Here is a 12688-nt window from a genome sequence, read left to right on the forward strand (position 1 = left end):
AAGATCCCCTTCTTCCAGGGAAATAGGAAAGGCTGTGTGGGGGTTGATAAGATGTGAGCTGGACCTTAAAGGATGGGTAGGACCTGAACTGAGAGATTGGCATTGGGCAGTCCATCCATGGGGAGGAAGAGCCCATGCAGTGATAGAGCCCAGAGAGGGTATTCGGGGAACTGAATGGTTGGCTTTGCCTTACAGGATGTTTGAAGTAGGGTAACATTTGATAATAATAGGTAACATTTCTGTAAGAACTTAACTCATTTAATCCCAACAAAAGCTCCATGAGGTAGGTCCTATTATCATCCTCATTTACAGGTAAGGAAACTGAGGCACCTGGAGGTTTAGTGACGTGCCCAAGGCCACACAGCTAGAAGTGGGAGAACCAGGTTTCACAAGGAGGCACACTGGCCTGAGTCTGAGCGCTAAATCCCTGCACTGCATGGACTCCGTCTCATAGAGCCAGAGCAGTTCAGTGTCCTTAAATGCCAAACAGGAAGAGCATTAAATGCCAAGCAACCATTACAGCTTCATCTGGTAGGACTTTGGCATAAAGGAACCACTAGAGGTTTCTGAGCTGGCAAAGTAATTGCTTGAAGATTGATGTAGGACTTGAGAGGAAGTGGAATTGGAGAGGACTTCAGTTGGAGACCATTTACAGGTGTCAATCATATTACAGAAATAAGCAGAGGATCCTCTGAAGGCACTCGAAAGGCCAGCGAGTATTACTGTCACTGTCCCCCTGGTTTCAGTTCTGTCTTGATCAAGTCTCTCCAGGGCCTGAGCTCCCAGGGCCTTAGCTTCTTTGTCCGAAAGGATTCCAGTCGTGGCCTCCGTGATCACAGAGTCAGCAGAGACTGCTGGCTGTGCCAGGGCTGCCATCTGCCAGAGCTGCCGCTGCCCTGGATTCGCAGCTCCCTCTCTTGGTGCTCATTTCCATTAGAGACCCACTAGAGATGTGACAAGCCGCTCTCCGGGCCTCCAAGCACAGTCGTGGAGGAGTGTGGCAGGCAGAATCCAGTGCAGGCCTAAAATGGGTCTTGGGAGCTCAGGATTTGCAGTCCTACTCATTGATTTCTGTATTGTTTTTGAAGGATTTCTGCCTGTGAAAGGACAGATAATGTTACCCACTGAGGTCTTTTGCACAATACCTTTACCCTAACCTGGGTCTGACCTTACTTACAAAATAATATAGCACAGAACCTGAGGGATGATAGTAACACAGAAATAGGAAAGATTGGAGTTTTGTGGGAAACGCTTGATGAGTTTGGTTTTGTTCATGTTGTTTGTAGAGACAGTGGGATAGCCAAGTAGCTGGCGACACATGGCTAGAAGAGAGTGTAGTATTGGAGTTAGATAGACAGTTATTAAAAGTGATTGTTAAAGCCCAAAGAGTAGCCTCAGGTTGTTCTACCGTCTCTGCCTTTGGAAAGATAACCATAGAAGTCAGTGAAGAGTTGAGAAGATGAAAAGCTGGCCTCCACGGGCTGATTAGAAGCCTCTGATTAGATGTTTGGAATCCCAACCTCTCTGCCTATAAAAATGTCATCAATGACAACAACAACAAAACCTTTCTTTGCAGAAAGGCCCCAGGAACTTCTGCTCTTTGGACCTCTCAGTCCAAACGGACCATTTTTCTGGCATCTGTAAGTCATGGCTCTGCGATTCTTCTCTAAGCTTATGAAAACTGTTCCTCAGAGCCCAATGTTGTTCCAAATTTCCCAAGTGGGCCTCTTTTCCTCTCCTTCTAGAGTTTGCTTTTCCCACATGTGCTTGACATTTGACCTCAGATCTTGTTTACATTAAGATGTCTGTTAAATGACTGTACTGACAATCCTTCAGTTACAAGTTAAAAATCTGGGGGATTTTAGAGGCCTTTATGTATCTCACAATCGATCAAGAGGCTACTCCGTGTTCTAAGCATCACAAGAAAAGGTTCCCACACAGCAAGTCCCATTTCTTCCATCTGAGCAGATAGTCTGAGGGTAAGTTGCGGCACTGAGGCTCAGAGGCCCCTCGCCTCTTGACCCACTCATAATAAATGGAAAGGGGGAGAATTGGCCTACTGTGCAATCAGTTGTGAAAGATCTTTAAATGTCAAGAGTAAAGAAGTCCAGATGAACTCGGTTAAGGTACAATTTGTGGTAAATTGCCCCTCCATCTCCTAATCATGTAGTTTATAGTTCCCAGCTGGTTAAGGACAAATATTCCCACCAAGCTCTTTGTTCATTAGAACATAATTTCAAGCTGAGATCGCCACACGTGGGCTATTCAGTTTCCATTCCAACCTTGCCTCAAAATCTGGAACTTTGGGCAACATTCTTACCCACTCTTTGCCTCAGCTCCCTCTTCAGAGAAAAGGAAATAATGTACATTGTAGAGTTGTTTGGAGCCATGATTACCAAAGATCTAAAGTTACACAAATTGCCAAGGATGTAATGTTAACTTGCATTATGTAAACTGAATTATTTAGAAGAGAGTGTTCATTAGTGTAACTAATAAACCAATGACCGTTCTCCTGCACTGTTTCTTCTCAGAGCTTTAAAAAGGGACAAAAACCAAATATAGGAAGAAAAAGGTACAAATGTTTTTTTTATCACTTTGAAAAGTAATCCTCTTAAGAACAATGGCCTTGTAGGTTCTGGGGCTTCCCTGGTGGCGCAGTGGTTGAGAGTCCGCCTGCCGATGCAGGGGACGCAGGTGTGTGCCCCGGTCCGGGAAGATCCCACATGTCGCAGAGCGGCTGGGCCTGTGAGCCATAGCCGCTGAGCCTGCGCGTCCGGAGCCTGTGCTCGGCAACGGGAGAGGCCACAACAGTGAGAGGCCCCCGGACTGCAAAAAAAAAAAAAAAAGTAGGTTCTGTCATGTATAGAGACTTCATAAACATCAAAAAATTATTTAGTTACTTTCACTTCTGGCTATGATGCAAATCGGTGCTCCCACCAAGAACAACCGGAAATACATATAAAATATTAAAACAGAGATGTCTGTTGGAAGGTGTCAGATTGCTGCTAAGGCACCAGGCTTGAGCGGTGAGATCCTGGAGGGAAGGGAGGCCCACTGAGTTGAGGCCAACTTTCTGCAAATTGCTTCTCTCCTGTTGGCATTAGTGGACTCTCAGGTGCAGGTCAAGAGACCAAAAAGGCTCAGGGTGGCTGCCAAGAGGAGGAGAAGGCAGCAGAGCTGTAGGCAATCTCGTGGAGCTGGGAACACAAAAATTAGAGTTTGAGGCTGCCATGACAGCCAGGACTTGAGGGACTAAGTTCCCCCCAGGAGAAGAGAAGCCCAGAATGAACCTAAATCTAGGCAACAGTTTTCCTTTTGAGGGACCTGTTGATACAGCTGCACAGGAATGCAGGCTGTAAAACAGGGCAGTCCATGGTGCTGGAAAGACAAAAATTGGAGTTTGAGAATCCACCAAGGAGAAGGGCCTTAGGAAATAACACAGATTCTTAGTTAAGAATCCAGGAGGCCTGTACCCTACAAGTGGGGACGAAGCAGAGGTAGTCTTGAGCCTGACAAAGATTGCTAACCAGCCAAGATCAGCTTGGTTTCTGATTGGATTGAGGTGTTTTTGCTCCTTTGCTGCTTGCTAGAGGAGCAAGCAAGTCCTCTCTGAAAGGAGAGAACCCAGCCTCTACAGTTTTTTATGCATTATGTGCAGAATTCAATTAAAAAATTACCAGGCAGTTAAGAATCAGACTATGAGGAAAACAAGATAATAGAAATAGACCCAAAGGGGGCTAAGATATTGTAGTTTCAGACCGAGCCTTTTAAACAATTGTGATTAATATATTCAACAAAATAGTCGACAAGGTGGATAATTTCACTAGAGAACTAGAATCTATTAAAAAGGATCATATGGAAATTCTTTTTTTTTCTTAACATCTTTATTGGAGTATAATTGCTTTACAATGGTGTGTTAGTTCCTGCTGCATCACAAAGTGAATCAGCTATACATATGCATATATCCCCATATCCCCCCCCTCTCGCATCTCGCTCCCACCCTCCTTATCCCACCCCCCTAGGTGGTCACAGAGCACGGAGCTCATCTCCCTGTGCTATGCGGCCACTTCCCACGAGCTATCGGTTTTACATTTGGTTGGAAATTCTTGATTTGAAAAATGCTACTGATAGTAAGAACTCAGTAGGTAGTTTTAACAACAGACTGGACACCACTAAAGAGAGGATTAATGAGCTAAAAGCTAGGTCAGTAGAAAAATCCAGACTGAGTCATATTGAGTAAAAAGAACAACAGATGCAGAAAAGAGCATGAAAGACATGTGGCTCATGTTGAAAAGGTCTAACATTGGAGAATCAGAGGGGAATAGAGAAAAACGGGACAGAAGCAGTATTTGAAGAAATAATGGCTGAGAATTTTCCCAAACTGATGAAAGACACTAAGCCACAGGTTTAAGGAGTATTATGTACCCTACGCTAGATAAATTAGAAGAAATTCACACCTAGCCACAACAGACTAAAACTGAGAAAACCAAAGACAAAGAAAAATCTTAAAATCAGCTATAAGAGACAGACTGCTTGTCTTTTCAAAGAAGCAGTAATATAAGTGCATCTATAGAAATTCTATAGCTAACATCATAACTTAAGATAAAATATTGAATACTTTTTTGCTCAGTTTGGGAATATGACAAAGTCCACCATTACCACTCCTACTTAAGTTCATATGAAGATCCTAGCTAATTGCAGTATGGAAGGAAGGGAGAAAGGAAGGAAGGGAGGAAGGAGAGTAGGAGATTGAAAATGAACAAATAAAACTCTTTTGTCATAGATAACATGATTGTATACATAGAAAATCCAAAAGAATCAAGTCATATTATTATGGTTAACAAATAAATTTAGCTAGGCCTAGTTATAACATCAATAATCAATAACCAAGTGGCACTTTAATATTCTGCCAATAAACAATTAGAAAAATAAAAATTTTAGCCTATACCATTTACAGTAGATTTAGAAACATCAAATATGTAGGAATAAATCTATCAAAATATGTAAAAGACCTCTATACAGAGAACTATAAAACATTATTGAGCGTAAGTAAAGAGGATCTAAATATTAATAAATGAAGGAATATCCAGTGTTCATGGATTAAAAGATTGACTATTGTAAAGATGTCAGGTATCCCAAAGTTTATCTATAGATCCAATGCCATCACAAAAGTAATCCTAGGAGTGTATTACAGTCTGTGTGTGAGTTTATGTAGAAATGCAGAGCCAAGAGTAGCCATCTGGGGAAAATAAACCAAAGCTGGAGAACATAAACTGCTAGATATCAAGGCTCATTAAAAAGCTATAGTAACTAAGACAGTGTGGTATTACTGCTGTAAAAACAGACAAATAGACCCGTAGAACACAGTCCAGAAACAGGTTCACACGTATACAGTCAGTCAGTTTACGGCAAGTCACTCATTGTCTTTAAGCCTCAATTTCCTCATCTGTAAATAGGCTTAATAATAGTGCCTTCCACATAAGGTTTAAATATTATATATCACAAGGATTTAGGTGTTACATTAAAGAAGTTACCACACATGGAGGGGACATAGCAAGTACCCAGTAACATTTAGCCAGTATTAATATTACCACTGTGACTACCACTATTATTATAATTATCACTACTACTACTATTACTATTCATTTTCTCTAGTTTTCAGTAAGATCATCTGGAAGTGGGGACATTAAATCCTGGTTGGCAACAAGGAATATTTGGGGCAACACAGAAGAGCAGGAAACTGTCAGTTCTTAGCCTTCCTGGAAAAAAGAATTAGAGCAGAGAGTTAAATTTCATGAATCAGTCAAAAGATTGACTTGGAAACTGGAAAGGAACTTGGCCTAGCGCTGGTGTATAATGTACCTACAACTGTGAGACATTAGTAAGCATTTATTAAGCATCTAAAGTGGACTTGTCCATATATGTGTTTATAAGAATATTTCAGAGCCTGTGTGCGTACATAAGCCATTTGTAAAAACACTGTAGAAAATGAAGTCAGATACCTCTTCTTTCATCTGAATCATAGCCAGGGATCTGAGAAAAAAGTTTAGACACAATATTAAAAGGTTTGATTCCATAACTTTGAATGGAAAGTTTATTTCATAGCATCTTTAGGTAAACTTGGAAGTTCATTTTGTAGCATAGGTCACAAAGTCTCTGAGGACAGGGAGATAGTGGTACATTTAATTTCCTTTTCATATTCATATTCATATCCTAAAACAATGCCTCATATTTCATAAAGTGGGTTGCTGCTATATAGTGCCTTGTGCTATTTAGCTGAAGGCTTACCCATTATTCCAGCTATTTAGTGTCTCCAGCCCTCCCATATTCCAGCCCACGTGGCATTGGCATCCTGTCTTCCTCTCCCACTGATCCGCCCAAACCCCATCTCACTCATGGGAAGGAATACTAGAGACCTTCCACCACTTTAAAACACTTCAGCTGCCTGGCCTGGGATTGTATTCAGCAGATCTGATTGTTTCTTATGCTACAACTTCTATTTAGGCGACTTTCAATAAGGTTATTTACTCCCTGAGTTTTATTTGCCACAAAATATTGGTGATGAGATAATGAAAGTAAAACTCTCAGCACAGTGTTTTCATCAAAGTAGGGATTGGTGGTTATTATTATTATTGCCAGGGGCTTCCCTGGCGGTGCAGTGGTTAAGAATCCGCCTGCCAATGCAGGGGGACACGGGTTCGATCCCTGGTCTGGGAAGATCCCACATGCCGCGGAGCAACTAAGCCCGTGCGCCACAACTATTGAGCCTGTGCTCTAGAGCCTGTGAGCCACAACTACTGAAGCCCACGTGCCACAGCTATGGAAGCCCGCGCACCTAAGAGCCCATGCTCTGCAACAAGAGAAGCCACCGCAATGAGAAGCCCGCGCAGCACAATGAAGAGTAGCCCCCGCTCGCCGCAACTAGAGAAAGCCCGTGCGCAGCAACGGAGACCCAACACAGCCAAAAATAAATAAATAAATTTTATATATATATATATATATATATTATTATTGCCGAAGATCACACAGCCAGGAGGCTCACATCCAAGTCTTCTGTTTCTAAACCTCATATGCTGCTCGTAATTTGGCAAATTTGATGAAAAAATTTGGTACTCAGTCTTTCCAAGTCGGTCTAAACTTGGTCGGGACCCTGCCTGCTGCATTTCTGTAATTCAGTTCAGAGGTACAGCTGGAGGCCCATTTCCCGCAGTACTGCCTCTTCTTTCTTGCCCTAGGTCACTGATAAAACCTCCAGGTGGAACCCGTTTCTGGGGAGGGGAGAGGGAGAAGTGGGGCTCTCTCACCCCTGAGAGAGCTGCCTGTGTGCCTGCCATCATGGAAATGTGCCTGCCTTGCCTTATGGGGAGTGTGTGATTCTGCCCCTGTGTGTTCCTTCCCAGAGGTAACTTAATTTCCAAGATCAAGTAAGGAACAGTTGGTGTCTGCTGCTTCCTCTTCCTGCAGTTCACCCAGCCTATACCTCACAGTCAGGTAGACGTCCAGATTTCCTTGAAGTCCAGACTTCTTTGAAGTCCAACCTTTCAACTGAAAAGTGTTTATTGTTGGGTACCTACCACCTATAAGCTGCCCAATGCATGACACCCATTAGAATCTCCTTAACACACATTTCTCCTCCTCTTCTCTGAATTCCTAGAGTCTCGACAGAGAGACTCTTTATTCCTGTAGTCCCTATAGCAATTCCAGTCCTCATCAAGTCTTTGTTTTAGACGTATACATCTTTCTTCCAATTTGATTGCAATCTGAAAGAAAGAAACTCTTGCCTCTTACTTCTAGATCTGCATGTTACTTAAAAAGTACTTGTTGACAAGACTTTACTGGGCTAAAACTGATAGTGACAGCTCATCAGGAGAAAGGCTCCTACAGTTAACATTTCTGCAGTGCCTTCTGTCCTGGGTTCTCTACAAACAAGTAGCAGCCTGAGTTCTCCCACTGAGTGGCTCTGAAACATTGTTGTGTTGGAGACATGCTCCCTTATTCCAGTGGCACCCTTCTGTCTACCCAGCTACTTGGCTGACCTCTCACAGAAAAGGACACCATGCTGGAAGTGCTTTCTGAATGAGACAGGGGATGTGGGTGGAGCCCCCTAAATCAGGAAGAAAAGGAAATTGAATTGCCAAAAGGAATCTTATCATCCTAATAAAATGAAGCACATGATTTGCATTCCAGGTCCTTCAACTATTCTGTGGGAACCCGGGCGTTTTCCCATGACAGTATTTTTATCCCTGATGGGGGAGCAGAAAGTGAGCAGACAGTTCAAGCAATGTCACAGGACAACATCCTGGGCAAAGTCAAAACTCTTCAGGTAAGACAGCTTGAGATTGGAAGGTCAGAGCCATAGAGAAGGGGCCCGGCTATGGAGGGAAGTGGGGAAAGTTCCTAACTTGGCCTTGAGTAGTGGATTGGGAGGTCCAGGGGGTAGCTCCTGGGGAGAATGTTTGCTTTCTCAAACCTCACTCAGTTTTCTGGAAGCCTCTGTCCACCTGTGAGAGGTTCACTATCACCGTTGTACCCACCTCTACATAACACCCCCTCTCCTTTTCTCTCAAGTTCCCTCATTTTTAACTGGACTTAATGAGGACAAGTACCCTAGAGAGGCTGCAGAACTTGGGTGAGAGGAAAGAGCTCCTAACCATTAAGTGTTGGCCATAATCCCTGAGCACAGGGTTGACTGTCAGCTGAGGGTATGCACAGCAAGTGTTCCCTTTCCAAGTCTCCATACTTGGACAGTCAATGGTGAGACTCTTTATTATTCTGTTGTGTTTGTAAATCTGGCTGCCCTGAGCCACCCTGTCTCAGAGGGGTGCTGTGAAGCTCTTCAGCTTCGCTCCTGTTCACACTGCAGAGTTGGGCAGTTTTCCTACATAAAATTGACTCAGATGGTAACTCCTTAAGAATGAAAATATAATAAAATAATTTTTCACTAAATGGGATTGAAATAACGGGAAATCCAGGAAAAGCAAGGGGAGCAAAGACCCCTGGGATCTGACCAAGTAAGTTTGCCCCGAGTGCTCAGTAGAATTCACTCACCCGACAGAAGTGCCTAAGCAAACACCTCTCTGAGCTGGGGGTGCTTGGAGGCAACGCACACTATGAACAGGGGGCTCTGGTCTGCTGGTTTCCATGTAAGTCTACAACAACAAATGAACCAATAAATGAATGAGTGAATGAACCAGCAAAAACATAAAAAATAAAGGGGACAGCTGGCTTGAATAGCTACTGACACTCAAAGTTTTCTATTTTCTTGAAATATTCTTCTTTCTACTGATTATTAGCTATGTATTTTGTGATCTCTGTCTGGTTACATATTCCACACACACTCAACTGAATATAGCATATGGTGAGGTGGGAAATAGCCAACACCCTGAAACCACACCCAAACTTGCCTAGATCTTTGTAACTACCACACCACTGCCCAAGGCCATAATCCTGCCCTCAGAACTAACCTAGGCACTTCCTTCAACTTTCAGCTTTCCTAACTAGCTCCCCCGTTCTGGTTCTTGCTGGTTGTACTGCTACACATTTTATAGACTCAGAAGAAAAAGTAAGCTGTGTCTTTTCATAAGCCGGAGAAGGGGGAAGGGTGTGACGGCCAAAGAAAACCTCGATCCCCTTCCTCCTTACCTTTCCTTCTTGAAGTCTTTTATTTCCTGGAATATTATTGCTACGAAGTAATGAACCCTCATAATACTCCCTTTCTAAGGGGAATGACTTACTGATTTCAGTCTATGAAACAACTGTATTTTGCAAGGGCTTTCAAGGAGTTCTTTAAAAATTAGATAATAGTCTGTCGTCTTAAATGGTATCAGCTTTGTAATGTCACACCACCTGCCACTGCCACTCCAAGAAGTGGATTTGAAGTTGTAAAAAATAGATAATTCCTCAGTATTGAAAATACAGAAACTCAATAGAAATATGTGAATGCCGGTTGGTTGTCTTAATGATGTAAGCCATAAGTTTAAAGAATCTGATCTCATAACTAATAAAATGTAAAACAACTAACTTCCCTGAAGCAACAATTCTGTTAAAACAGGAGAAGAAATGTGAGTAAAGCAGAATAGCTGTCTAATTTGAGTGCTCTCCTTTGGACATTATCTACTCATACAAGGTCTGCCTAATTTTGCTTCTGCTGCATGGATTCACGAGCTTCCTTACAGCTCTAAAGTTATGTTTTTAAACAATAAAATAAGAGACTTTTGCTCTTCGAAGAGGGAATTGGGGACCATTATCATAGCAAATGTGATTTTTGGAGTGACATAAGATATAACTGTATCACCCCCAAAAGACTGTGCTTTATTTTTCAGTCGACTAAGCAGTATGTTCCTGGTAAGTTGTAGAAAATAGTAGTTAACTTTATTAACTTGCATGAATGCTTTGCATTTTTCCATAAAAACGTTATGCTGGTATTGATGCTTAGTAAGCAGCATAAAAGACCGTCCCCTTGTAGACTCCAGCATGGAATGAGGGTGTTTAGTTACGTCAGAGGCATGTATGTTTTTTATGTCTGAAATTGTCTTTGTATATGTGTGTATGTTTATTTTAAAAAGAGAGAAGTAATGGCTAACACCTATTTGACAGTAAATGTCCTAGCAGGCTGATTTGCCACCATTATTAAGACATTCTTTTGAAATGAGATTTCTACTGGAATGTCATTAAAAAAAAAAAAAAAATGCCATTTTTCTCTGGCTTAAGAAACTTCCTAGTCCTTGGAAACCGGAGCCACGCCTGTAATGACTGCACTTGGAAAGGTTGCCCCCTAGTGTCCACACGTAGTCATCTCAGCCAGAACTGTCCTATGTTGCACCCGTGATGGTTAGTATCTGTCTGCTGATGCTGAGTACAGAATGACTGAGTACAGCATAAATAAGCCTATTCTTTTCTGAACATCTTTTCTGAACAAAGTGAATCTACCACCTGCCAAAATTTCTGTGGCAAGCAACTGAACCTTTAAAAGAAAAATTACTTTTTTCCCCTGAGTATAAAAATAATTCATGTGCAGAGTGAGAACAGATTTTAATATATAGGACAGTTACAGGGACAGAAACAACAGTGGTGTCCTTTTTGAGGACCCTGTCCATAACAGTCAGTTGTTCTATGGCCAGTGGGTGAAATAAAAAGCCCCCAGCAGGCCTCTGCCACCACCTAGCTGTGCAGCCTTGGAGCACGTCATTCAACCTCTCTGACCTTCATGTGCCCTATCTGAAAAATAAGAGGATGCATGTGATGGATGATCTGAAGGGCCCCTCCAGTTACTAAAATCTGCCATTTATACAAAGTCACTGTTCACCTGCTATAGCACAGAGTGGCTTTGTAAGCTTTGCACTTCACTGCATTTGGACCACAGTGACCTTGATGTTCCCTCCAGCTGCCCAGAGCACAGGTAGGGAGGTGGCTGTTTATTTCAGATCAAACCAGGCTGTGAAGTATGTATGCACCTATCGATGATAAGACTCAGGAACATCACAGTCTAAGCCTGCAAGTGATTTTTTAGAATTATACCAGATCTTTGTCAGAAAATGCTTAGTCTATTAGTCTACGGACTGTTTAGCTCAGGAGGGAAAACCTCCATATTCAGTAGCTGCTATCTCCTGCTGAGCTGGATTTCACTTTAAAATGCCAAAGTGTCTTACCTTTGAGGATTTGGGCACTTCATGCAGCTGTCGAGGACACAAAGAATAAATAGCTGCTCTTAGCCACTTCTGCACAGAGCGAACGTCTTTAAATCTGTGCGCTTTTGATTTTGCTTGTTCTTTTAAATTCATTTTAACTATGGGAGTATACGCAGTTCGCTCAAGAGGACAGCAACTTTATTCTTCTGCCTTGTTCTTACAGACGTGGTCTGAAGGATGGCTGTGAAAAGTCTGGGGAGATCTAAGCTGGCAGTGTGAGAGCTGCAGAATATGATGTGCTTGGAATTTCCACACCATAGGAGAAAAGCCTTATAAATATGGATGTGCATTCCTATAACATCATTCTCCAACATTCCATATTACAACAAAATGGCCCCTTTTGAGTGAATAAAATATCACCCCTTTTAGCTCACATTCCAGTCTAACAGTAACTCCATTCATAGCCACAAGTAACATGGACTCAGTTTAGGCACAGCGGTTCCACTCTTCCCTCTGGCTATTATCTCAGTACATATAAATAATCCATGAGTATGTAAAATATATATATCTATATATGGAGGGAGTGGTAATGGTTTATTTTCCTGAAAACTTAAGGGCAAGCTCATCTCAACAGACTGGTTTTCCCATGACAATGCCTGAATGGTGGGCAGAATAAAAGTCACCAAAAAGCCACAATTATCCCCATATTCAATTCACTCGACACCTGAGATTGCCAGATACGTTTCAACAGTCACCTTTTAGTTGTCAGTAAATCACACAAAGTGTCCAACGGCCCAGTCTCCTTGAGTCAGCTGAAGGAAGCATTTGGAGTAGGAACCCCACAGGGCAGGTGCAAGAGCCTTGGCCTCGAGAGCCCAAGGCTCAGTCACCATGGTCTTGGACCTTCAGCCCTGGCCTGGCCTGTTCCACTGTCTCATCCCCAACCACTGCAGGGTGTGTCTGTGAAGACAGTCCTTTGTCTGGACAGAGAGGCTGCAGCCCTCACCCTAGACGATGGCCGTCATTTCTTTTTTTTTTTTTTTTTTTTGTGGTACCCGGGC

At 42.6% G+C, this 12688-nt stretch overlaps 1 protein-coding gene across 1 annotated transcript in view; it reads left to right on the forward strand.

Annotated features, from left to right (window-relative positions):
* Positions 1 to 8225: 8225 nt before the first annotated feature.
* Positions 8226 to 12688, forward strand: part of CRACD (capping protein inhibiting regulator of actin dynamics) — a 35551-nt gene continuing 31088 nt past the window's right edge. The window contains exons 1-2 of the mRNA XM_007471264.1: positions 8226 to 8323; positions 10323 to 10344. Coding sequence (XP_007471326.1) covers positions 8226 to 8323; positions 10323 to 10344 — 120 coding nt within the window. The remainder of the gene's footprint in view (positions 8324 to 10322; positions 10345 to 12688) is intronic.

Source organism: Lipotes vexillifer, unplaced genomic scaffold, assembly GCF_000442215.2.
Source record: "Lipotes vexillifer unplaced genomic scaffold, Lipotes_vexillifer_v1.1 scaffold1191, whole genome shotgun sequence".
Lineage (NCBI taxonomy): Eukaryota > Metazoa > Chordata > Mammalia > Artiodactyla > Lipotidae > Lipotes > Lipotes vexillifer.